This window comes from Populus trichocarpa, chromosome 10 (assembly GCF_000002775.5).
Source record: "Populus trichocarpa isolate Nisqually-1 chromosome 10, P.trichocarpa_v4.1, whole genome shotgun sequence".
NCBI classification, from domain to species: domain Eukaryota; kingdom Viridiplantae; phylum Streptophyta; class Magnoliopsida; order Malpighiales; family Salicaceae; genus Populus; species Populus trichocarpa.
In genome coordinates, this window is record NC_037294.2 from 3,758,405 (window position 1) to 3,785,707 (window position 27,303).

The 27,303-nt window shown below is 36.1% G+C and overlaps 1 protein-coding gene and 1 long non-coding RNA gene across 2 annotated transcripts in view; both read left to right on the forward strand.

Moving 5' to 3' along the window:
* The window catches only part of LOC7475946 (G-type lectin S-receptor-like serine/threonine-protein kinase At4g27290), a 98,310-nt gene extending 82,202 nt beyond the window's left edge, over positions 1-16,108 (forward strand). The window contains exons 2-8 of the mRNA XM_006378054.3: positions 12,315-13,028; positions 13,606-13,752; positions 13,993-14,138; positions 14,411-14,621; positions 14,874-15,111; positions 15,193-15,343; positions 15,566-16,108. Of these exons, the coding sequence (XP_006378116.3) occupies positions 12,315-13,028; positions 13,606-13,752; positions 13,993-14,138; positions 14,411-14,621; positions 14,874-15,111; positions 15,193-15,343; positions 15,566-15,871 (1,913 nt within the window). The 3' untranslated portion in view covers positions 15,872-16,108. The remainder of the gene's footprint in view (positions 1-12,314; positions 13,029-13,605; positions 13,753-13,992; positions 14,139-14,410; positions 14,622-14,873; positions 15,112-15,192; positions 15,344-15,565) is intronic.
* Positions 8,794-10,081, forward strand: LOC127905888 (uncharacterized). Its single transcript, XR_008060384.1, has 2 exons — positions 8,794-9,324; positions 9,916-10,081. It is a non-coding gene; the product is annotated as an uncharacterized LOC127905888 (long non-coding RNA).
* Positions 16,109-27,303: the final 11,195 nt, after the last annotated feature.

A 27,303-nucleotide genomic window follows, 5' to 3' on the forward strand; every position in this document is an offset into this window, starting at 1 on the left:
GGCCACCGGAGCATTATTGGTTTTCTCCAAAATCTACAGCTCTCTCCCTATCCGCTTTTCTCTATTTTTTTTTGTTCTTTTCTTTTCTGTTTTTTACTGGTGGCCTCTTTGCAGTTTTATAGGCACCTTTTTTCATAATTACAATTTTTTCCCTATTTCATGCTTTTATGTATTTTATTTTATTTTTCATGTAAACTATCTGGTTTATTTCTATTTAAATCGCTAGTCTTTACCAAACTCCAATTGGGATGAGATATTTAACCAAGGTAGGAAAACATATTAATAGACTTCATACAAAATTTCATCCTGATCCGATGATTGGATTGAGAGCTCTGCTTCATAATATAAAATTGGTCAGTTCATAACTTTTCATAAACAATCTAGATTTTTCTTGTTCAATCTTCACAAAAAAAAATCATATCAATTATCAATCTAAACCTTTAAGGTCGTTTAATTATTTTGGAATGTATTCATTTTAGGATTTCCACCTTTATTTATTTATCGAGCTTATTATCGTTTCAAAATAACATCACTGATTTTTTTTAAGCGGTGCTTGCACCTTCAGTCCTACCCTTTTCATTGTACTATCCTTTATTATAATGTATTCTTTATTACCTCACTTATTTCCTAAAAATATTTTGTCATTTTTCTCATTATTTCATCCATCAAAACACATTACTAGTTTCTCTATCCTTATGAATTCTAAACCAAAATTTATTTTATGAAGGTCATCTCTTCCATTATATATCATTATTTATCTATTATTTCTAATCTTGGTTTCCATCACTTATTGAAATATTACCACTTTCAGTCTTACGTTTACATGAGGGTTTACACATCTATATATTTAAATTATAAATTTTCAGGCTTTTCACATCTCTAACCAAATATTTTCGCTAGGTAAGTCATATTTTTTCACCTGGACAGGGCGCCCATTACAATATGACCACTTGAAAAAACTCTGCATTTTTCACCTGGGCAGGTCGCCCATTACAATAAGACCACCTTGAAAATCTTCCACTTTCCACTTGGGAAACTCATCCATTAAAATAAGACCACCTTGAAAATCTTCCACTTCTACTAGGGCTGGTCACCCATTACAATAAGACCACCTTGAAAATCTTCCACTTTTCACCTTGGGTAGCTTTCCCATTATAATGAGACCACTTTACAAAATTCTTGCATTTTTCACTTGGTAGGTCACCTATTACAATAAGACTATTTTTGAAAAATCTCTACATTTTTTACCTGGGCAGGTCGTCCATTACAATGAGACTATTTTTGAAAAATCTTTACATTTTTCCATCTGGGCAGGTCACCTATTACAATAAGACCACCTTGAAAAATCTTTTGTATTTTTCACCTAAGTAGGTCACCCATTACAATAAGACTACTTTGAAAATATTTCATTTTTTACCTAGGCAGGTCGCTCATTACAATAAAACCACTTTGAAAAATCTTTGTATTTTTCACCACTCGAAAAATCTTTTTTCACTTAGGTAGGTCGCCCATTACAATAAGAACACCTTGAAAAATCATTCATATTTTTCACCACCTTGAAAAATCTTTGCATTTTTTCACCTTGGCATGTCTCCCATTACAATAAAACCACTTTGAAAAATATTCACATTTTTCACCTAGATGGGTCACTCATGACAATTTGACCATTTCAAACTCTTTGAATTCTACTAATAGGTAGGTCGCCTAGTACAACCATACCACTTCAAAAGGTCTTTCATAAAGATCATCTTTTTCTTTGCAAACTATGTCTCCTTTTCTTTTGAGTGTGTTTTTTAGCACTCATCTTTTGGATAATGTGTTTTTTAGCCTCATCTCTTTTTCCTATGAGTGCATTTTTGAGCCCTCACTTCAAACACTTTCAGAAGGATTGACCATTTCTTGTTCTGGTGAGTCCATCATATCTCATTACTTTTTCTTCTTTACAAGACTGATATTTTAGCAAAAGTAAGCTAGGAGGATTTCACATGTAGGAAAAATCAAGCTGCAATTTTGGATAGAATCAGGAGCCTATTTATACCCCATTTTAATAGGCAAATTTGATTTAATCATGGACTAATTTAAAGTTTAATTATGTTTAATAACTAATTTGGGTTCAATTGAAGGGTTACAAGGCCTTAATTATACTTTACATGGGTCAAATTAATTTTATTTGGGGCTTAATTAGTGAAAATTAAGTTTAAAAGCCCAATTTGAGCTTAATTAAGAAGATTGAAATTTTACAAAACGAAATTTAATTTTTACCAAGTCAATTGATTGAAATCAAGGGTAAAATTGCAAGAAAATAAAAGTTTTGGGGTCAATTAAAGGTTAAATTAAAGAAATTCACAGTCAATGATCATTTTATAAAAAGCATCGAACTCTGGGGACCCAATCGGCTGGAATCAAGGGTGAAATTGAAGAGATTTGAAAGTTTAATGGTCAATTAGGGGTTAAATTGGAGAAATCCGAGACTAAGGACCAAACTAAAAAAGGCACTGAAATTGAAGTTTGTTAGGGGCAAAATTAAACAAAATTGAAAGTTAGAAGCCAATCAGGGGAGTAATTGAAAGAAATCAAAAATCAAAGGACTAAACAAAAAAAGACCATAACAATGCCATTTTGAGCTTAACTATTCATCTCTCCATAAAATTGGACAAAACTTATACCAAAATGATCACTTGACACTTGACTACACAACAGTTAATCCGTTCTAGCAGATCGAGGCCATAGTGGCGGTGGCATAACCTCAAAGTGGTCAACCCGACCAACCATTTCTTGCAACAAATCTGACAGCGCATAATGACTACTTTGAGTCAGTAGTTGAGATTCTTCCACGTCGAACAAAGGGCCATGATTTGGCACCAGTGGAGACTAAACATCCATCTTCCACCCCCTATAAGTAGATGTGAATTTCATGGCCTGAGGAAGGAGAAATCAGAGGCCAAAGTCGACAAAAAATCAGCTCTGCCCCCCTAGTTTTTTCTTTTTCTACCATTGTTTCTCTTTTCCTTCTCTCTCCATCGTGGCCTTCGGCTACCACCAGCTTAACCACCATCATCTCCACCACAATTCATTGGTATAACCACTAGTCGACCACCTCATGTAAGGAGGTGCCATCGCAAGCTTCTTTCTCTCTTTTTTTTTCTTCTCCTTCTTCTTCCCAGCTAAAGGTTTCTCCTTCTTCTTCCTACAACCAACACCAGCTACCAATTCCTCCATCAATGCCACCACACTTCTCCCTCTCCACTGACGATTTCTCTTTCTTTCTACATAACGGCAACAGCAGCAGCAGCTCCTCCACCACGAGCTTCCCTTCTCCTTCTTCTTTCTCTCCCACCCAACAATTGACATCGGTGTCTCCTCCCACAACTCCATCACCAGTCAATAGCCAAACCAGTCGGTCTCTCCTTCCACGTTAAGTAGTCCCCTTCTCCTTTTTCTTCACTCCCCGCCATTGTCATTCTACATGCAAAATGATAATTCATTCTACACGTAGGGGGGAAATAATTAACCTCCCGAGTTTGGGATGGAACCTTATCAGCCCAGCCTAAACCCAAAAAACAAAATAAACAAAAAAGACTGGATCAGTTGGGCTGATTTTGGCCCAACCCTTTTAGGCCAGCAGTCAGCCTAACCAGACCTGGCTGGGTTAGGCCCAACCCAATATATAATAATAATAATAATATATACAATGAATATTATAATACTGTATATATATATTAAAAAACAAAAAATTCCAAAAAAAATTACAAAGGTCATTTCAAAATATTTCTGATTTTCTCACATGTTTTTCTACCAATTTTGTATAATATTGGGTTGTATTTTTACACTGTAAGATATAGATTCGATTTTAAAATACCTGGTTTTCTCTTAAACATTTTTTTAAAAAAAAATAAAAATTCAAAAAAAATCTCAAAACTTTTAAATTAATTTCACCTTTCAAAAAAACAAAAAATATTTTGTTTTTGTGCATACGGCCATATCCTAAAAAGTTTTCCAATCATATTTTCATAAAAAACAAAAAAAAAAATTGCATCTTTCTCATGTTTTAAAAAAGAATAAAAAAATAGATATCGTAACCAGTTTATGATTATCCGTTAGGATTTGGCCAAAATATCAAAAACCCTTTAACAATCATTTTGTTCAGTTTATATTAGGGTTTAGATGTAGACTTTCATATTTAGGGATGTAAAACTACACAATAAAGTACACCCTCAAGTATTAAAGATACAAAGAGCAAAATAAATACGATGCTAAAATTTAAACTTTCAAATGGCTAGGATTTTACCCAATAAGGTAGATACACTCTCACGAAGGGAGAGCTGCCTTAGACTTTATAAGAAGACCAACAGATAAAAACTTGACAAACAGACCATAAGTTTCCTAGTAACCTTAATACTAGGTGGCATCTCGTGAACCTTAATCATAATTTTATTATTAAACCCAAAACTCTTTCCTTTCCCAACAACATACCTCTAAGGAGGTTCACATCTTAAAGCGTGCTAGTCCCAACATCCCCCCCCCCCCGCAACAAGCTCAAAAGGGTTTTCAATGGAAAATTAATCCAAAAGTGGGCTGCTAGGCTATATATGGCACTTAACAAAGAAGGCCTTAATCTTGTTCATACATGCATGTATATGTGTGGTGTCAAAAGTAATCAAAGCAAGTTCTAGAGAAGCATAACAATGGAAGAAAATCATACATGCAAGGAAAATAAAGATCAACATGGATGTTTCGGTCTTAAGGTTCAAAGTCTCACAAGTTTGTGTTTACCAAATCCAATTACTTAAATCCCAAAGAGAATAGCTTGACTAAACAATCTTAAGAAACCAGATCATCATTCAATCATGTTATGACTTTTTTCGAGCTCAACTGAAAATTTGTTAAAGACATTAACATTCCAATCATTCAAAAGCACCTAAAAACAAAAATTTTGGTCCAAAAATGTTGAAATTTTAAAGCATATTAATTCCCCCACACTTAATATGAACATCATCCTCAATGTTTGCAGTTAAACATTTTAAAAAGAGAAGGGAAAATTGCCCTGATTTTTCTTTTTGCGCATTGCTATCTATCTTTAACATTAAGTATGTCCTTCGGTGTGCTCCACATTTTTACCTGAGGGAATAGAGTCTGATAAAGAAAATATGGTTGAGAAAATATCAAATAAACAATATTGAATTGAAATAAAAAGCAATAAAACGAATAAAACAACAAAAAAAATCTTTATTGTTCGTGGTGTAACACCATGTTTGGGTTGCCTCCCAAGAGTGCCTTTCTTTATTGTCTTTGGCTAGACAACTCTCAATAGTTCTTCTACTCCGAATTTGGTTAGATCATTTGCAATAATCATTGGCAGAGTTTCATCCTCTCCCAAGTACACATACTTCAAATGTTTGGGTAAAGACTTCAATTCCAGCTTCAAGGCCTATTCAATAAAAGGTAAAACCCTTTTATAAGAATTTGATAGTTGTAAAGGAGATTTAACCAACCTGTTTGGGATTTTAAGTAGTGAATGCAAAGACATAATTGATTCTTTCATGTCCTCCTTCTTCTCCAACCTTGCATCTCTACCTGTCTTGTTATGCTGTAATACGAAGTTCAACTCATCTTTGAAGAAATTATGCTCATAATCATCTTGCACAATGGGGTCAATTACATCAACATGAAAAACATATTCAAATTCTTTTGTTTTCATAAATAGTCAGCCTAACAATATATGAGTTGGATTTGAAACAAACTCATCATCCATGTCAATGATGTAAAAATCCACAGGAAAAATCAGTTTATTTACTCTAATTAGAACATCTTTAACAACGCCTTCAAGGTATGAATTAGACCTATCCGCTAATTGAATTATTACCTTTGTTTCTTTTAAAGATGCTAAATTCAAATCCTTATAAATTGACAGTGCCATCACATTAATTGATGCTCCCAAATCAAGCATAGCCTTTTCTAACTTATGATTTCCAATCACACAGGGTATAGTGAGCATACCTGGTTCCTTAAACTTTTAAGGCAATTTCCTTTGTATGATTGCAGACATCTTCTCTCTAACCCTTATTTTCTCATCAATATTTGGCCTTTTTTTGTTGGTGCACAACGCTTTGAGATATTTGGCATATAGTGGAATTTGTTTGATTGTATCCAACAATGGAATGTTCACCTCCACCTTCCAAAAAGTTTCAAAGATTTCATTCTCTATCTCTTTCTTTTTTCTATTTTTTTTTTCAAATTGGCCGGGAAAAGGGGAATGAATTAAAATATTAGAACTTGGTAAGAAATTTTTTTTACTTACCTTGTTGGTTGACATATTTAATGATTCAGTCGATTTTTCTTTCCTTTGTTGGGTGCCAATTGTTGTTGTCTTGATTTGCACTTCCTTGCCACTTCTAAGAGTCATGACACTTGCATTTTCCTTGGGATTAATTTCAGCTTGAGACAATAACCTTCCTTTGTTGGCCTCTATTTTATGCATTGAAGAAGTCAGCTGTGATATTTGGTTTTTCAAATTTTGAATGCTTGCTCTCGTCTCCTGTTGAAACATTTGTGTATTGGTGGCCAAGGATTTTACAATATCCTCTAAAGACATACCTGCACTTGATGGTTGTTGAGGAGAAAAAGATGATTTGCCGTGGACATAGGGTTGAAAAGGTTGCTAGTTTGAGGGTTGACCTACTTCAGGTTCAGGTGGTTTTTCCACTCAGGGTTGTACTGATTGGAAAATGGGTCATATCTCCTTTGTTTGCTGTTAAATATACCCATGGCATTAACTTGATGCATGTGATCATCATCTTGTAATTAAAGGCATCTATCAGTAGGATGGTTTGGGAAAAAGCAGATACCACAGACTTTGACCTATCTAACCTATTCCAGAGCAACTTGTTTAATGAGAGATGTTAGTTCTGAAAGATTTTTCTCAATATTAAAATTTATTACCTCATTAAATCTTCTAAATGAATCAACATGGACTCCAAATTGCTGTGAATTTGTTGCCATTTTCGAGATTAATTCTCATGCTTCTTCTGAAGTCTTTTCTATGAGTACTCCTCAACTTGTTGTGTCAATCATGCTACGGTCCATAAATAACAATCCCTTATAAAAATATTGCAGCAGTAATTGATCAGAAATTTGATGATGAGAGTAGCTCGTGCACAATTGATTGAAACACTCTCAATATTCGTACAACTTCTTGCTGTTATTCTGGCGAATTCCACTGATTTCTGCTTTATTTATTCTCTCCCTTGGCTACTTAATTTCTTTAGAATTCTTAAGCTAATTAGAAGTTCCTTATGCTACTTAACTCCATCCTTCTTTATCTGATCCTTAAGTTTGATTAAGTCCTTCAAAATTTGTGTTGAAAATGGACTTTGTTGTTGTCACAACTCTATTATAATTCCAACTCTGCTACAACTTAGATTTTGTTTCTGACTTGGTTTCTTGCTATATCCGACCATCCCACCTGTATTCTTTCATTCATGACATGTTGGAGGCTTGATCTTTACCTTTTTTAGGTTCCAAGACCCACCATTTCTATGTTAGACTCTCAGTCATAGTGGTATACTGAACACCGTCAGTTTTCTCATCAGATTAGGAGACCAATCTCACCCTTCAGATTGCTTATGGGGCTTTTGGTATCAAGTCTGTTTTGTTTTCTGATCAGTGTTAACTACAGCATGGAATTGCTACTGTTTCACAAAAGGGTCAGTCCCAAAATTCTCTTCTTTTCTTTTTCTTTTTAGTTTCATTTTTATATGGATCTTCTGGTTAGTTCTAGCCAACCTATCCTTGAGGTAACACTTAACAGAGAGAGCAGTGGCCTTGCAGCAACAATAGCAGAGACAATAGCAACCCCTAAATCCCTATACTCTGTCAAAAAAATCTCCCCCCACCACAACTTTGTTGCTTGATTCATATATGCTGTTGTTCTTGAATTATTGAAGTTAATTTGAGCCGTGATAGAATATGAGAATTTGAAACTTTGCGCGCTATTGTTGGATAAAAAGCCAATACTAATTGTTGCTTCAGAACTTACTATACTAGAACAAGAATTGCAAGAAGAGTGTAATGTTTTGAATATAAAGACATAGGAAAAGGCTAGAAAGCCCTTGAATGCTTAGATGTAGGAATAAATTAAATGAGGGGTATTGTAGTAATTGTATAAAGAGATGATATATATAAATAGAAAGGAAAAAAAAAAAAAGAGATCTGAATATTTGAGAGAGCAAACCGTGAGAGAGAAGGGAGAAAGAAGAAGAAGAAGAGAAAAGAGGGAAATTGGAAGGGAAATAGAAAGGAATTGAAGGGAATAAGTTTTAAGGTAAGATTTAGGTTGTTAAATGTATAAATTTGTATTATTGAGCTTTTAATTTTGGTTTTGATAAATGTTAGGGTTTTGAAAATTTGTTTTTTGGGTTTAATTGATGAATTAAATTGAATGTTATAAGGTTGATTGTTATGGGTAATTGATTAATGAGTTGATTATGGAAGATTGTGATGAATTTGAGTTATGAATTGTGTAAATGGTGAATGTTGAGTTAGAAATTTGGAGAGAACAGTAGGTTTCTGTTAAAAATTCTGGGTTGGAGGTTGAAGATGACAAAATTTCGGTTTGGTCCCTTAATTTTGGAAAATTACAGTTTAGTCCCCAAACTTTGGAAAATTTGCAGATTGGTCCCTGGAGCCTATTCCGAGAATCTGAACAGAATAACATATGAATTATGGACAGAATTATTGTATAGATAAGAGAATTTAACACTTTCAATTTGGTCCTCCAATTAGATAAAAATTACAATTTGACCCTAAAAATTTGGTAAAATTCCAGAATGGTCCTTGGAGTATAATGAGATGATCTGGACAGAAATGAGGACTAATTATGGTCAGAATTTCAGTATATTCATGGATTTATGATAAATTTCAGTTTGGTCCTCCAATTAGACAAAAGTTGCAATTTGACCCTTAAAAATAGGATAAATTACAGATTAGTCCCTAGCTGTAATATTAGCTTTTTCAGATTGGTTTGATGAATAATTAAGGGTTATTTAGTAAATTATTATCAATTTTATTAGTTGTTTTTATTATGGATTAGATTTCGGGAAAAACCGTTAAATGTTGGGTTTTTAGGAAAGATAACTAGTTAGTTCAAAAACATATAGGGTTATGGAATACACCCTTAGATAAGTGTATTAAATAAGTTAAATGTTCTTTCGAGTCGTTCTTAAATATGTCTCCTTTATATTCAGATAATCCTGATATTCTACCGGCGGGACGTTAGTAGGATTTTCTTCGGTGTCTGCTTTTGGCTTCTGTTTGCTTTTGAGTCAGGTGAGTGGATAATTTTCCATATGCATGAGAAATAGTATAAATATTTGATTTGTTAATATGAATTGAATCATGCTTCTTGATAATATATATGTTGATTATTATCCTTGTTTTGATAAAGCATAATCAATTGTTGAATCTGAATTCTTGATATGAACCGGTATATATTTTGAATTGACTTCTGAATTGATAGCTCCTCATTTGATTGATGTCATGAGTTGAGCCTTGAGATATGAATATGTCTGTTTGATTATGATTATGAACCTATGGTATGTCAGTCAGAACACCCATGCTAACAGGGTAGTGTTAGTCTTTGTGCACATCGTATCTGAACCCTAGTTGGTCGGGGGAGTCACCAACCTGTGTGGACTGATCATCCCACAGCACGGAGCCTCATGCTCATTGCATTTTGATTTTCTGACGAGTTTTACCATATGACATTCTTGTTATGGCCAATTTGAGAACACTTACATAAGAACCTAAAGCCATACTTGTATATATATTTCTCATTGCTGTATTACCTCGTGTGTGTATATTGAACGTTATCTACTCACTGAGTTGTTGAACTCACCCTCTCATTATTATTCTTTTCAGGCTTATAGCTTGATAGCAGGTTACTTTTGTTGAACCTTCCGAACCTGCTTTTTGGTTGTAATTTGTATATTCCTTTTATGTCAAGTTAGTGCTCCAAAACTATGAATTATATTAACTCTTGTATTAAGACAATTCAGTTATATTATAAAGTTGATTTTGTTATTAATGCTGCGTTGAACTCTGATTGAGTTATGATAAGTTTGTGTGTAAGTTTGGGTTCGCATAGGTATGGAACCTTGGAGGGGAACCTTGCCTATGTGCCGGTCATGGATCCGGGATTCGGGTCGTGACAAAGAGTTACAGAAATTGAGAGCATGAAGGCCATTTAACCATAGACTATCAAATTCGGCACACTCCAGTTTATAAAGAACTCTATTTGCTATGATTTGGCATGGTTACATGTACTAGTGTAGTTTCAATGCTATGATTGTTCTAACAAAGATCCTATATGAATTGCTTGATTTCTTTATAGTTTCTTGAACAGCTCCTCATACTTCTGGTTATCTTCTATACGCATTTTTTAGGTTTTCCTCAAATTTGTTTAACCATCTGTTTTTCAGTTGGCACACACAGCCAAAGAAAATCTAAAGGTGAGGTGAATCTTGTTTTTGTGGTGTCCTCCATTTATGGATGATTAAATCTGTTGTGGATGATCTGCGATCATTTTATTGTTTAAGGTTTTTCCTTTTCTAGTAATTAGGGTAAGAAGGGCAGTGTTGAAGTTTGTTTTTAGTTGGGGTTGATTTAAGTCTGTCTTTCTACAGCTCTCTGAAACTAGGGTACTTGACGCTTGGCTTGCTACATGATCCAAAATGAGATGCTTTTCACAATCGAATTGCCCTTTTGTCTGTGAACGAATACAATCGAATCATTAGGTCGGGACCACCTCCAATTTCTTACGCGCAAGTTGGAAATCATTGACCTGATCCTTCTGCATAAATCATGCAGCTCACAGATGTATAATATTTTTAGTAAATAGAAGATTTTAGTCTTGTAAATATTCTGCATATACTTCAGCTTGTAACTTGGGTGTATAGATCTCAGTGAACAGAGTCAAGACATGGAGTCGATTTTATATTTCTGTCTTTTCTTTTCCTTTTCTTTTTAATGGATAGAGCATGTATAGAAGAATGTCCGGGAGAAACAGAGAAAAAGCCAGTGTGGTGGCAACTCAGTATTCGGTAGTGTCGATAGTAAATGATCGATCGATTGATTGATGCAGCGCTGTACATACACTTAGTGGTGCCTAAGGGCCACCGCACAGCAACGATGACAATCACTGGCATTTCTGTTAGTGAAGAGACAAAGTTAATGATTGCATTAGATGTGGTGTGTTTTGGACTCCACGAGTACTGGATGAACTACTTGCTGATACAGCAAAATCAAGAGTATATGTTGCGACAAACCGTAGATCACGCATGTACTGCTTAGATTATGCTTACTGAGAAATATTTTTTTAACTTTGCTAGTTTGAAAAATACTTTAGACTACTAGTAAAAAAACCTCACTTTAGTTCCCTGTAGTGCTGACTATCTATGAATTTTCCATGTGAATTTCATCAACAAGAGCGTTTACCTCAGTAGTGAAACATTGCTGTGCCGCTAGACCGACTATGGTGTTAAATCGTTTACCTCAGTAGTGGAACGTTGCTGTCCGCTTGACTTGCTGTGCCGCTAGACTGACTGTGGTGTTAAATCGTTTACCTCAGCAGGGAAACATTGCTGTAGCGGTAGACTGATTGTGGTGTTAAATAGGCAATTTCTTGAGACCAATATTCTTCACATCTAGCAAAGCCAGCCATTTTATAACACAACAAAGCGATCTGCTTAAAAGAATCATGAGATTTCGGAGGGATTGCATTTCCGTACTTCTTTTTTGCTCCACTTTGCTTCTGATTGTGGAAGTAGCCACCCCTTTTGACACCATTAACACAACCCTGTCAATTCGAGATGGAGACACCATAGTCTCGGCTGGTGGCACCTATGAATTAGGATTTTTCAGCCCCGGAAAATCCAAAAACCGATACTTGGGGATATGGTATGGCAAAATATCAGTCCAGACAGCAGTGTGGGTTGCCAACAGAGAATCTCCACTTAACGATTCATCAGGTGTTGTAAGGCTTACCAACCAAGGACTTCTTGTCCTTGTCAATCGCAGTGGAAGCATCATTTGGTCTTCCAACACATCAACACCTGCTAGGAATCCAGTTGCACAGCTTTTGGATTCGGGAAACCTTGTTGTGAAAGAGGAGGGTGATAATAACCTGGAAAACTCCCTGTGGCAGAGTTTTGAACATTCAGGTAATACATTAATACCGGGCATGAAGATAGGACGGAATAGAGTAACTGGCATGGACTGGAGCTTGGCAGCATGGAAGTCAGTAGATGATCCTTCTAGAGGTAACATAACAGGTATCCTTGTTCCTTATGGATATCCCGAGTTAGTAGAGCTGGAAGATTCGAAAGTGAAGTATCGATCTGGGCCATGGAATGGTCTGGGGTTCAGTGGTATGCCTCCATTAAAACCAAATCCAATATACACATATGAATTTGTTTTTAATGAGAAGGAGATATTTTACAGAGAACAGCTTGTTAATAGCTCAATGCATTGGAGGATCGTCTTGGCTCAGAATGGTGATATCCAACAACTTTTGTGGATTGAGAAAACCCAGAGCTGGTTTCTTTACGAAACAGAAAACATCAATAATTGTGCGCGTTATAAACTATGTGGTGCAAATGGCATCTGTAGAATTAACAACTCTCCGGTGTGTGATTGCTTAAATGGATTTGTACCCAAAGTTCCAAGAGACTGGGAGAGGACAGATTGGTCAAGTGGTTGCATCAGAAAGACGGCACTGAACTGTTCAGGAGATGGGTTTCGAAAAGTCTCAGGTGTGAAGTTGCCGGAGACAAGGCAATCATGGTTTAACAAGAGTATGAGCCTGCAGGAGTGCAGGAACATGTGCTTGAAGAACTGCAGCTGTACTGCGTATGCAAACATGGACATCAGGAATGGAGGAAGTGGGTGCTTGCTTTGGTTCAATGATCTGATCGATATTTTGTTTCAAGATGAGAAAGACACCATTTTTATACGGATGGCTGCATCAGAACTAGGTATGAATTTATCATCTGTCGGTATCTATTGCTTGGATTTTAATCACTTTTAGAAAGGTCATATTATTTGAGATGATTTTCCGATTAAATGCATGAGAAAGTTTTCTTTCTAATATTATATCCTACTTTTCAGAACATCATATCACTTGGTCAATGTCTCCTCTTCCCCTCTCTCTGTTTTTTTTTTTCCATAGGTTTCGTTGAACAACCGCATTGCTTGTGGACATGGATTACAACTCTCAAGACATATATTTATACTAGTATAAGGATTGATATAGAGACTTGCAAGAATAATCACATCATCAATCCTGAAAATCTCACAATTTCTAAAATTCAATGATTTGTTGTAGATGCTTGTAAGATTTCTTGCACAACATATCATTTGGCATGACAGAACTTGAGATATTCATAGAAAGAACTAACTTCTTGAAGCATTGGTTTTTCTCTGCCCAGAGCGGTGTTGTTTTATAATGTATGAGTAGATAACTGGGATTGAAAGATCCAATAGCCAAGGAAAACTATTCACAAATTCCTATTTATTGTCTTTTAACTCTAGTTTTTCTCTGCCATGATATAGGTAATGGTGATGGTGCAAGGGTTAATACGAAATCCAATGCAAAGAAAAGGATCGTGGTAAGCACTGTGTTGTCCACAGGACTTGTGTTCCTTGGACTAGCCTTGGTCTTGCTCTTGCATGTTTGGAGAAAGCAGCAGCAGAAAAAACGTACGTATTCTACCATGAAAATCTAACCAATCCTATCGCCCCCATTCCAGACTTTCAGAGAAGAAGTCTAGTTAATCTCTTAATTTAAATTTGATTTGAGTAATCCTTGCAAGACTTCATTAATATTTAATGCCTTGAAAAGAAATTTGAGTATAACGACAAATAGAGGTGAGAGATCCCATGTCTTTTTTTTTTTACCTTTCCAATTCGTAGTAGTAATACTAACAGGAAAAATGACAGGTAATTTGCCAAGCGGATCGAATAACAAGGATATGAAGGAAGAACTAGAATTACCCTTCTTTAATATGGATGAGATGGCTTCTGCAACAAATAACTTTTCTGATGCCAATAAACTAGGAGAAGGAGGTTTCGGACCTGTTTATAAGGTAATAATTATCTGTAAACCGTCATGCAATATGTCCCATGGCCTCTGAATTTCATCTTACAAACTCCTGACCCCAGCGGAGTTCTTGGTGTTAGTTTCTTTGAAACGATTCCACTACAGGACTGTCAGGACCGACCATTTTTTTAGCATAAAACAATGACTGATTGGAAGAGTTCCTTAACAGATACAAAGAGTATGAAACACCATTTCGCAATTCTCAACTTCCAGAAGACAACGAATGATTTGCTTACGATGCTGAGTCATTATTTGCAGGGAAACCTTGCAGATGGACGAGAAATAGCTGTGAAGAGGCTCTCTAAGAATTCAAGACAAGGACTTGATGAATTCAAAAATGAAGTTAAACATATCGTGAAACTTCAGCATCGGAATCTAGTGAGGCTTCTTGGATGCTGCATTGAAAGAGATGAAAAGATGTTGGTCTACGAGTTTTTGCCTAACAAAAGCTTGGACTTCTATATTTTTGGTATGAATCTCACAAAACCTTTTCAAAAAGTTAAGCACTATTGAGCTTTCCAAAACCTGCATTAAGAATCTAATTATAAGATGTTTATCTTCCTTCGAAGCCCTTAGGAAAGTGGCTTCGTTGGGGGAGATTACTTTTCTCCACTTTCTTTCTCACAAATCCTGCCATATATGCAATTGTAACTCGTTCTTTCTTGTTCTCTCACAAACATTTATGAATCTGATAAGAGCCATAATGTATTGACTTGGGCAGATGAAACTCATAGCTTGCTACTAGATTGGCGTCAGCGCTACAATATCATCAATGGGATTGCTCGTGGACTCCTTTATCTTCACCAAGATTCGAGACTAAGAATAATCCACAGAGATCTGAAAACCAGCAATATTTTGTTGGATTACGAAATGAATCCAAAAATCTCGGACTTTGGCCTGGCTAGAAGTTTTGGAGAAAATGAAACTGAAGCCAGTACTAATAAAGTGGCTGGAACGTAGTAAGTGTCTTCTTCATCATATGGATTTTATGCTCTTAGTTTGCAAATGCATGCGACCTAAAATTCTATGAATACATGCAGTGGTTACATATCTCCAGAGTATGCAAATTATGGACTCTACTCGCTAAAATCAGACGTCTTCAGCTTTGGTGTATTGGTGCTAGAAATAGTGAGTGGCTATAGGAACAGAGGATTCAGTCACCCAGATCACCACCTCAACCTTATCGGGCATGTAAGTGCCAAAGCTATGTCAGTTTGACTCTTTCATTTCAATAAATTCTCGAGTACCTCTGTTAGATACCAGATGTCTGCACATGTTTATGAGACTTGAACACTTCAGATACTTGAAGAAAAACTGTAGAAATTATGGAAAACAATTGAGACCGACAATGGTCAATGTTGGATTTGCACAAATACGTAACGTGTTCTTAATAGCATGGTTTTTGTTTATCAGGCTTGGATACTGTTCAAACAAGGCAGGTCTCTAGAACTGGTTGGGGAATCAAAAGTTGAAACACCTTATTTATCTGAAGTACTACGTTCGATTCATGTGGGGCTATTGTGTGTGCAAGAAAATACAGAAGATAGGCCAAACATGTCATATGTGGTTTTGATGTTGGGTAATGAAGATGAACTGCCTCAGCCTAAACAACCAGGATTCTTCACTGAAAGGGATCTTATTGAAGCATGTTATTCATCAAGCCAGTGCAAACCACCTTCAGCGAACGAGTGCTCGATTTCATTGCTAGAGGCAAGATAGAGTGCTTGTGTTTTTGTTTTGTGTGGTCTTGATGGTTGTGAATCTGCCATAAAACTTTTACTGTGTGTCTGCTGTAATAAGGTTATGAATCTACCATGCATGCTTAATTTCTATGAGATTTAATGACTTTTTTTTAGTGATAAAAGGCACTCGATTGTTCTAGTGCGTGCTGAGGAGTTGAAATAACAAACACTACTAGTTGCAGAAATAAAGGCTTCTAAATATAAATTATACTCTGATGAAATCCGATTTATATTAAGAAATAGCAGCAGCCATTAAGTAGATGGTTGAAATTGAAGAGAAAGCAACTAGAAGATGTTTTCTTCAGTGAAGAGAGAATTTCTGGGATTCTTGTTTTCATCACAATATTTTGGATTTTCACTCCTATACTGTTTTCTAAAATCTTGTATAAGGATCGATTGTTTTATTCAATTATTAATGTTTTAATTATTAATTATGGACTAGATAGTTACTCACCATTACATGTGTTAGTAGTACTAACATTAATATTAACACCGGCAATCATGTTGCTGACATGACAAAGTTTGGTATATTATCTTTCTCGGAATCTCTACTACCATATATCCTCTAGGTTAACATCTTCATTAGATGTATTTTTGCTCTCATCACCCACCTCAATATCATCTGAAATCATTTCTTGAGAAGGTGTCCAACCAAAATTACTGGAAGCCACAATATTTATAAACATAATATCATATTTACCATAAAGAGATGGCTCAATACCGGAATGCTTAAATTTCTTAGCTTTATGTATTTCCTATAATAAAAGAAAATATTATATCAAATGAATATGAAGGACCGTAAATGAAAAATTAGAGAATTATAATAAAATTTGGACATTGATTCAATAACATCAAACCTAAATTTTAGATTTTCACCACTCTTTACTGGTAGAAATAGTTCTCAACTCTAAACTCTAGCCCACTCCTATTTTGAAAATCAACTTTTTTCATATCCTCCAATCCCTTTTTATCCCGTCCCATTTATTTTCCAGTTGTGCTTTAGTGAATCCATGGCCAATTTGCTTTTTAAAGGTAATGGTGACATATTTCCAACCAGCCTTGTCAAAATAGGTGTTGGGTCTCATTTCCTTCTCAATTGCCTTTATACAAATGTCACAAAATATGTGTAGCATCTCTTTAGTCCAACATTTCTTATCTTGAAATTTAGACTCTTCAATGTTCTAAGCTTAAATAAATTTTCTACCATAGGATTACGCAATTAATTTTGATAATGTTATATATTAGTGTGTTTGGTACTGCAGTAGCTGTTGTGGTTGTGGTTTGAAAAAAGTTGTTTTATAAAAAGTACTTTTAGTTTAGGTTGGTTTGGAAAAATATATGTTTGGTTAAAACTGTGGTTGAAATTGAGGTTGAACAAAAAGTAGTTTAATGTGTTTGGTTAAAAATGCTTTTGAAATTAAGGTTATAAAATAATTTAAAAATATATATATTAATATTGATGGTTTTTAATTTAAATATTGTAGATTTAACTATTGTTATTACATCATGAAATAAATAATACTTTATATAAAATATTTTTTATTGTTCCATTAAACTATCTACAATTCCATCACATATGAAATACATCCGACAAGGACTACAGTTTTCACAAATTTCTTAAGAGCGCAACAACATCAGGTAAAATATAATCAGGAACAAAATTAGGATTGCGATCAAATTCTGCAAATGCTACGTCATCAAGCGATCTCCGTCTAATTTATGTAGTGTCATTGAATAATGTTTAACACTAGTTTTTTGAATAAAACATAATTAAAAATAAAAAATAATTTTTTTTATTTTGCTGGGTCGGACCCAGTTCAATGCATGTTTAGCTTTGGACCGGACCCGGTTCGGCCGGAACAGTGGAGAATGTCTATATCACCTTAACCTTAGCCCATTACAACCAAAAAGTAAAATCTTTTGATTCATGCATTGCTTGTAATATTTTTAGTAATGGAGATAAGATTGAAGAGCAAGTTTATAGTAAAACATATTCATTGATTGAATTTGAGAGATTTAAATGCATAAGCCCTAAACACATGAGTGTTGGAGTGTATATCAATGAGAGGACCTATCACTTTGGCATGGCATAGATTTCATTTAAATCTCAATGTTTAATTGAGTTTTGAAGTTCACATGTGAATAAATTCTTGAAAATTTATGTTTTTTTATCCATCTTGATTGTATTCTTATTTATAATCCATATACTCTTGGAAATTGATGAGAGATTAAGAGATTAGTCATAGTTATTTTACTTATTTAATTTAAGTTTGATTTCATCTCTCTTTTCTCGAGGACGAGCAAGAGCTAAGTGTGGGGCAGTGGGGATATTTGATGCAACCATATTATTCGATAGTTTTACTCATATTTATCTAGTATTTTTCCTATATTTTATATATAAAATGCCTTGATATTCTTTGTTTTATGTTTTGAAGGCACTTTTGGATATAAGATTTTAAAAGTAAATTGGAGATAATTAGCAGATTTGACCTCCAATCGATGTTGTGTGCAGAGCTTGTGCTCTAGAGGTTGAAATGAAGTGATTCTAGTGGAATTAGAAAACTAACATCCATACCTTTCTATACATATATGGAAAGAAAAATAAAAAGAGAAAAAGCATGGAAATCGCAGCATTCAAAGTCAAATCTCGCATTCAAGATAACTTAAATATCTTGAGTTAGAGAAGTTCATTTGATGTAAACTCAATTTTATTGGATTCCTGACTCGAATACCTATCAGACTACCAAATGTCAGTAGAAAACGAACTCATATGAGAGATATATGATTTTTCTAAAATGACACATGAATTCTGCTAGCAGACAGGTTTTGTGAAGAAACAAGTCCAAAGTACTTCCCAAAGCATCCAAACTGATATCCAAGTCTTTATTTCGGCAATTTAGCTCCTCTAAGTTCAAAGTCAAAGCTTGAAGATTTTATGCAATGCTATTTCTCTTTTTTTAGGAAAATAGTTATTGAAATACTTAAATGTAAATTGTCTACTTAGGAAATGACTATTTTGTAGGAAAGGGGTATTAGAGTTTCCTATCAAATAAAAAGAAAGAGACAAAGGAAGGGAAAAGGGCAGCTAGAAAAGAGAAAAAAACGCACCCTTTCCTCCAAAAACCCGAAATCATGCATTCTTCTTTTCTTTTGATTAGTTTTTCAATAAACATGCAAGGCTAAGCTCTTTTTCTTGGTTGCAATGACACAGAAACCTTCGGATTTCAAGAACTGTGAGATTTATTTTACCTTTTCTTTTCAATTTATATGATGAACATGTTTATTTTCATATGCTTATTTCTTATGATTGTTTATTTTAATTGCTAGAGCGAACTATAAGTTGTTATTATAAATAATCTATTGTTAAGTTTGCTATCAAAACTGGAGTTGTGGTATATAAACTTGTGAAGCAACTGAGATTAATAGTTGTGGCGGATCTAGGTTATAAATCTTAGGGAAAAATTCAATCAAATCAAACATGGACTATGGAAAATTATGTTGTCTAGATTAATCAACTTATCTAATTCATAAGGCAACCATTGAATTAAATTACTAGTGCGGTCACTGTGGTTGTTTGATGGTTAGGGTTAGTTATACGGCGGATCTGTTAACTAACCAATGTTAAGGAAAGATAAATGTTTAGAATATAAATTGATGTATCATTTCAATGATCGGTTCTAATTTCTATAAGTAGATGTCTACTTGAAACCAAGGTTTGTTCTCTTGATAGTTTTCTGATTTATTTAATTTAGCTTGATTGTTTAATTCTGTTATAGTCTAGATAACCTCAATCCCCCCCCCCAATTTGCATATCGTATAGCATAAAAATCTGAACTAAACCTTCCTCGTGGGATCGACCCCTTGCTTGCTCTATACTATCTTGTTTATTTAAGCTAGGGTAATTAATTTGTGTGACCGTGATATCGCAATATTAATGAGGGATAAAGATCTCTTGCATATCATTAATAGGGGACAAATATCTCTTATATAAACACCAAAAAAAAAGAGAAGTAAAGCCGAAATGACTTCACCCTCGCTGCCGATTTTTGAATCGGTAGCGGCATAGTTTTTGGCTATCGATTTTTGAATCGGCAGCGACGCAATTTCAGCTGCTGATTTTTGAATCGGCAGTGATGCAGTTTCGGCTGCCGATTTCTTAATCGGCAGCGCCGTATTTTTGCTGCTGATTTCTGAATCGGCAGCGGCACTGTAAAACCCAACAAAAGTTAGTGTTGGATTGGCCTATCCTAGGGAAGAATTGGAATAGGAACCAGTCTAGGATAACTCAAAAGAGGGATAGGAATCAGATATATCCAGCACCCAAACACCCCCCTCTCATTTAAAAGAGGGTATAAATGCAAGGAGAGAGGGAGGGTGACCTTTCCTCTTCCCCAAATGGGCGGCTAGCTGCATGTAGCAGGACTCTCCCTCTTTCCTAAAGCAATACCGGCCAGCTGCATGCAGCAGGCCCTCTCCAAACCTTCCTCCAGCTACATGCAGATCTCCTGGGGTGCTGCGTGAGAAGAGAGCTACAGGGAAGGAGAAGTGACCGAAAACATGGTGGAAGCTAGAGCCTAGACCTTCCTCCAGAACCGGCAGCAGCCATGGCTGCAGCACACACATCCCTCCTCCAAACCGAAAACCAAACCCAACCAACTTGTATGCCACTTTCCATGAGCGTGGAGTGAGAAGTGAGTAAGAAGAAGTAGACAAAACCAAAAACCTAGGAGAAAGAGGAGCCTAAAAGCCGGCTGGACAACAAGAGAAGGAAGGAAGAAAACCAAAAAGAAAAGGGAGAGCAGGCCACCGCAACCTACATTGAACTTGTTGAATTCGTGAGGTATGAACCATACTACTCCACTTGTTCTTGGGGCCTTAGGACTGAAAGGGGAGAAGAAAACCTAAAGTAAATAGCCTAGGATTCTCACACCAACTATTAAGGAAAACAAGACAAGGATGAGGGATGAAAATGGGACTAAATAGGGAACCTAGAGAGGTGGCCGGCCATGGTGAGGGCTGGACAGAACATAGATTAAAGGTATAAAATGCAAAGATGATGATCTTGTTAGAGTTGCTTAATTATGTGAAACTGAAACAGAATTATAAATGTGTTAATGTCATGAATTATGCATATGTGGTTGAAGAACTTGTATGAAAATCTGCTGGTGAATGTTAAGTGCAAAAGAACATGTGTGTTTGTAGCCTTGAAAACATGCTACAACCGAAATAGGAATATAATGACAAAGAATGTGCTGGAATTGAATTTCATGTGTGTCCATGCTAAAATTGTATGATTCTGCTGGATCCAAAGAACGAATTGTGTTATCGGCAGTGAATCAGTGTTCACTGCTAAATTTGTGTTGTCGGCAGCGAATCAGTGTTCACTGCTAAATTTGTGTTGTCGGCAGCGAAGCGGGTGTTCACTGCCGTATTTTGTTGTCCGCAGTGAATCGGGTGTTCGCTGTCAAATTTGTGTTGTCCGCAGCGAATCAGGTGTTTGCTGCCGAATTTGTGTTGTGCGTAGCGAATCAGGTGTTCGCTACCGAATTTGTGTTCGCTGTCGAAGTGTGTTGTCTGCAGCGATTCAGGTGTTCGCTGCTGAATCTGTGTGGTCCGCAGCGAATCAGGTGTTTGCTGCCGAATTGTGTTGTCCACGGTGAATCAGGTGTTCGTTGTCGAATTATGTGGTCCGCAGTGAATCAGGTGTTCATTGCCGAATTGTGTTGTCCGTAGTGAAACAGGTTTTCTACCAAATTATGTTGTCCGCAATGAATCAGGTGTTCGCTGCTGAATTTGTGTTGTCTACAGCGAATCAGGTGTTCACTACCGAATTGTGTATTCCACAGCGAATCAGGTGTTCGCTGCCGAATTTGTGTTATCCGTAGCGAATCAGGTGTTCGCTATCGAAGTGTGTTGTCTGCAGTGATTCAAGTGTTCGCTGCTGAATTTGTGTGGTCCGCAGCGAATCAGATGTTCGCTGCCGAATTGTGTTGTCCGTAGTGAAACAGGTTTCACTACCGAATTATGTTGTCCGCAGCAAATCAAGTGTTCGCTATTGAATTTGTGTTGTCCGCAACGAATCAGGTATTCGCTACCTAATTGAATTATCGAATTGTGTTGTCCGCGGTGAATCAGGAGTTCATTGCCGAATTGTGTATTCCGCAGCGAATCAGGTGTTCACTGCCGAAGTTTGTTGTCTGCAGCGAATCAAGTGTTCGTTGCCGAATTGTGTGGTCCGCAGTGAATCAGGTGTTCGCTGCCGAATTGTGTTGTCCGCAGCGAAACGAGTTTTACTACCAAATTATGTTGTCCGCAGCGAATCAGGTGTTCGCTACCGAATTGTGTTGTTCGCAGCGAATCGGGTGTTCGCTGTTGAATTTGTGTTGTCCGCAACGAATCAGGTGTTCGCTGTCGAATTTGTGTTGTCCGCAGCAAATTAGGTGTTCGCTGCCGAATTTGTACAAGACCAATATCGCTTGAAATGGAGTTCTATAACTCTAGATATAGTTAAAAATCTTAGGAGAGGTTGGATAGTAACAGTTCAATGTCTAGACAGTAACAGTCCAATGTTTGTTGATGAGCACTTTTGACTGTCTTAGAGGCAGAACTGGGTTCTCCTTCCTTGAGAGAACTTGTAGCCTCGAGTCTTAGCTTTCCAACGAAACCAATCTTGCTTGAAACAGAGTTCTATAACTCTAGATATAGTTAAACATTTGAGGAGAGGTCGGACAGTAACAGTTCAATGTCTAGACAGTAACAGTTGGACATTAACAATTCAATGTTTGTTGATGAGCGATTTTGACTGTCTTAGAGGCAGAACTGGGTTCTCCTTCCCTTAGTAAACTTGTAGCCTCATGTCTTAGCTTTCCAACGAGACTAATATCGCTTGAAACATAGTTCTATAACTCTAGATATAGTTACAAATCTGAGGAGAGGTCGGACAGTAACGGTTGGACAGCAACAGTCCAATGTTTGTTGATGAGCGATTTTAACTATCTCAGAGGCAGAACTGGGTTCTCCTTCCTCAGAGAACTTGTAGCCTCGTGTCTTAGCTTTCCAACGAGACTAATCTCGTTTGAAACAGAGTTCTATAACTCTAGATATAGTTACAAATCTGAGGAGAGGTCGGACAGTAACAGTTCAATGTCTAGACAATAACGGTTGGATAGTAACAGTCCAATGTTTGTTGAAGAACGATTTTGACTATCTTAGAGGCCGAACTAGGCTCTCCTTCCTCCAGGGAATTTGTAGCCTCGTTTCTTAGCTTTCCAACGAGACCAATCTCGCTTGAAACGGAGTTCTATAACTCTAGATATAGTTAACAATTTAAGGAGAGGTCGGACAGTAACAGTTCAATGTCAAGACAGTAACGATTGGACAATAACAGTTGGACAGTAACAGTTCGAGATTTAAATAGTAACAGTTCAAATATAAAAAAAAGAATGATAACTATGGTTGGACAAAGAACAACAATATTAATGGGTGTAATGGGAAAACGTAAAATATAGAGAAATGATTGAAAGAAAGATTTATTGACTGTTCATATGGTTATTATAAAACATATCCTTGAGTGAGGAAAGTTTATGAGATAGACCTATGATTTACAGGAGGGACCACAGGCGTCGTGCAACAGTAGCAATAGGGAAATACGAGTAGAGCTTCTATTGCAGGTAGGTGACTTTCACCTTCCTTTTTAATAACGTTGAATAATGAAATACTTTATCATGAATGTTACCGTATTGTGTTAATTCAGATATCAGATTGACAAATGCTTAAATGTTGACAAATGGTTGATTAGCTTCGGCTAATGGCATCCGAATGGATGACCGGGACAAACGATTGATTAACTTCGGCTAATGACATCCAAATGGATGACCGGGACAAACGATTAGCTCCGGCTAATGGCATCCGAATGGATGACCGGGACAAATGAATGATTATGGCATCGGAACGGATGACTAGGATAAACGATAGATTAGCTTTGGCTGATGGCATCCGAAGTGGATGGCCGGGGTGAATGAACAGTTAACCTCGGTAAATGATGCCTTAAAAGGATAGTCGGATTTAAGATTATGGCTGATTGCAAGAATTGGTGCATCTATATGCACTACAAGTTGTTTATACCAAGTACATGAGGGAACTATAAATGTCACACTTCAAACATGAGATAATGTTAATGCTTCATTAAACTGCCAAACTATTTAGTATCATTATTATTATTAAGTAATTGCTTTCTTATAAATGTTTTGTATTGCAACAGGGACATCACACCAACGAGGTGCCTAGAAAAACTCAATACACGGAAACCTACTTTTGCAAGGAATCATGTAGTTACATTCTAAATCATGATGTATTTTATATGAATCAATGTACTGAATGTATAACTATTAGTAGATCCTTTCGTTTAAAATTCGTGATGACTATTAGTAGGATAAGAATGCAAACTCATGTCTATGTAGGTATATATATTTTTTTAATGTGAACTGCTAATCATGCAAACATAATATTATGTGTTTATGTAAGATCCACTTTTAATTGAAATGTTGATTGTTGTTGATGTATGGATTGTATCTTGATGATGTGAGGGAACAGGTTCGCCGATTCCCGACACAATGTATGTCAAGTACAAAAAAACAAATTACCATTGTTTTGGGCTTGAAAAGTCGGGTTGTTACATTTGCACTCTCTTTTGCATTTTATTTTGTCTTTTTCTTTGTTTACTCTGCTTAAACAAAGACAAAAAGGTAAAAATGTGGTTGTTTGGTTTGTTTTAGGAAATAGTTTACCATCTCACCCACGATTCAAGCAATGCATGTTCTCACTAGAAAAGAAAAATGCTTTGTATTACATTTTCCCATTTATTTGCCCTCACACTTTTGCATTGGCATTCCTTCTTTAAACATCTACTTGCCTCATCACTCACTCCAAGTATCTCAAAACCTTTCTTATGATACTTGATGGTTCTCTTAAGAAATAGAATGCTAAGGAAATTAATTTTTTCCATGTTTGGATGATGGATGATCACGTTTTCATATTAATCTTCCATTCTCCATAACTGAGGATTCCAAGGGTTAGTGATAAAGGCTGGATTTCTTACAAAACAGTCCTTTTTAGAATTTTAAAGACCCTCCGGTAATTAAGTCAATGATTTTATTATGAGGAGTTACAGTAAATGAGCATTAAATTATAAGAACAAGAAAGTTTGTTCTTAGTTTATGTATGATAAATGTTGAGAATAAGTTGTAAGAGGGTGAAGATTGTGAACCCTCTACCTAGGTTTTTCATAGTGTAATTATAACCTTGAATTTTCCTTTTGCATGCTCGATGGGTCGCGGGTATTTTCCTTCTTCATATCTAAGTGGAAGGAAGACCCTTACAATCAACATTAATGTCAATTGTAAGTGTCTCCTTTCATGACATTAATATTGATGGGAGAATTACGTGCCTATAGAAAACAGTCTTACATATATATGTAGATGATATTAATGTTGATGGGATCATCCCTTGTAATCAACATTAATATTGATTGATATATGGACAGTTCTTAGAGGACTTTTTGCACAGTTAGGGTGTAGGGAGATGATGACCCTAGATTCCTACTTTGAATGCTTGTATCCGAATGAATCCTTGGTCCAAAAAGACATTGATCCTGGCATTTTGTCAGACTCATAAGTGCTTGGGTCTGGCACGTAACAAAGCCTAAGGGGGGTTAAGTCTTAGCATCTTATCAGATCTACAAGTGCTTGGGCCTGGCAAGTAGCCGAGCCCAAGAGGGGTTTGGTCTAGCATCGTGTTAGATCCACAGGTGCTTGGGTCTAGTGCACCGCCAAGCCTAATAGGGTTAGGTATGGTATCTTGCCATGTCCACAAGCGCTTGGGCCTAGCAAGCGCATAGCCGAGTCCAAAAGAGATTGGGTCTAGCATCTTTCCGAACCCACAAATGCTACGGCCTCGAGCACAACCGATCCCATTAAGGTTGGGTCTGGCATCTTACCAGACCCGTAAACACTTGAGCCTTATGCATAGTCGAGCCCAAAAGGGATTGGACTGGCATTCTTCTAGACCCACAAACACTTGGGTTTGACGCGTAGCCAAACCCAGAGAAATTGGGCTTGGCATCTAGCCATGGGCCTTGGCCTTTATTGAGCACATGTAATAGATCTTCTATCTCTTAGTCCCTTCTAGTCATGGGCTTTATGAGAAAAAGAGGTTTTAATATGAAATACATCGATACATCAATATTGATGTTCTAGATTCTTTTTCCGCAAGTGGTGTCATGCTTCAGTGGTTTGTGTTTCTGTTTTTCGTGGGCAGCTTCAACTCCCCGTGCCTGTTCTGCTGCTATTCACGCTTTTGTTAGATCGTTTTGCCATGGGCCTGAGTTTTGCAATCCTTGAATGCTTTCTCTGTGCGTTCAGCTAGGCTGTGGTTTTTTTTATTATTATTATTTTTTTCTCTCCCTTCCTTTGTTACTCTGCTCTGCTCTTTTGTGTTGCTTTTCCTTTCTTGCACCTTATTTTTTGTGTTTGCTTTCATAATGGTTTTGTGTTTTCTACAGGCATGCGCATTTGCAACTTTCCATTCTCCCCTCCTCTTCTTTCACCTCGTAGGCTGTGTCAGCTAAGTTTCCCAGAACTGCCTTCCATCGTGCTCTTTTGGGGCATTTTAGAGGTTTGTTGTGGTGTTTTCTGTTTTGGACGATTGTGGGAAGGGTTATTCTCCACTTTTGCAATGTTTGTCGCGCGTCTTTTTCACATTCTGCCATGCTTGATGTTTAACTTCATTCTTTACACATGCCTTTCCTATTTCAGCCTGCTCTATTCCTTGCTGCTGTTTTTTTTTTTTTTCTCTGTTGTTTGTTGTGCACTTTTCTCCATCCTCAGCTTTAGTTTCTTGCCTGACTTCTAATATTTCATCCTTCTGTTCAGGCCTGCCATTTCTGTTGCTGATCGATCTTTCCAGGCTGCTTGAAACACGCCCAACCTTTTGCTTTTCTGTCGCACTAAAACTTCAGGTGCGCCTTCGAGTTCTTACTAACGATTGTTGAAAATATTATCACAAAAAACACATGTATTATCAGACTTTGAAAGATTAAAATAAATTTATAAAATATCAAATCAGTTACTTTAATACAAATGTGAAAATGATGTTAATTCACAACATTATGAAGGGTGTGTTTATTTTTACGATTCACCTGTATTTTTTAAGAAATTTTTTTTTTTAAAATTAATTATTTTTTTAGTATTTTTGATTTATTTTAATGTGTTGATCTTAAAAATAAATTTTTAAAAATAATATATATATATATATATATATATAATTTTAATAAAAAATACTTTAAAAAACAACATTTTACATGAAAAAAATATTTTCATAAATAAATTGCGGCAGCTATGTGCATTCTTTTCG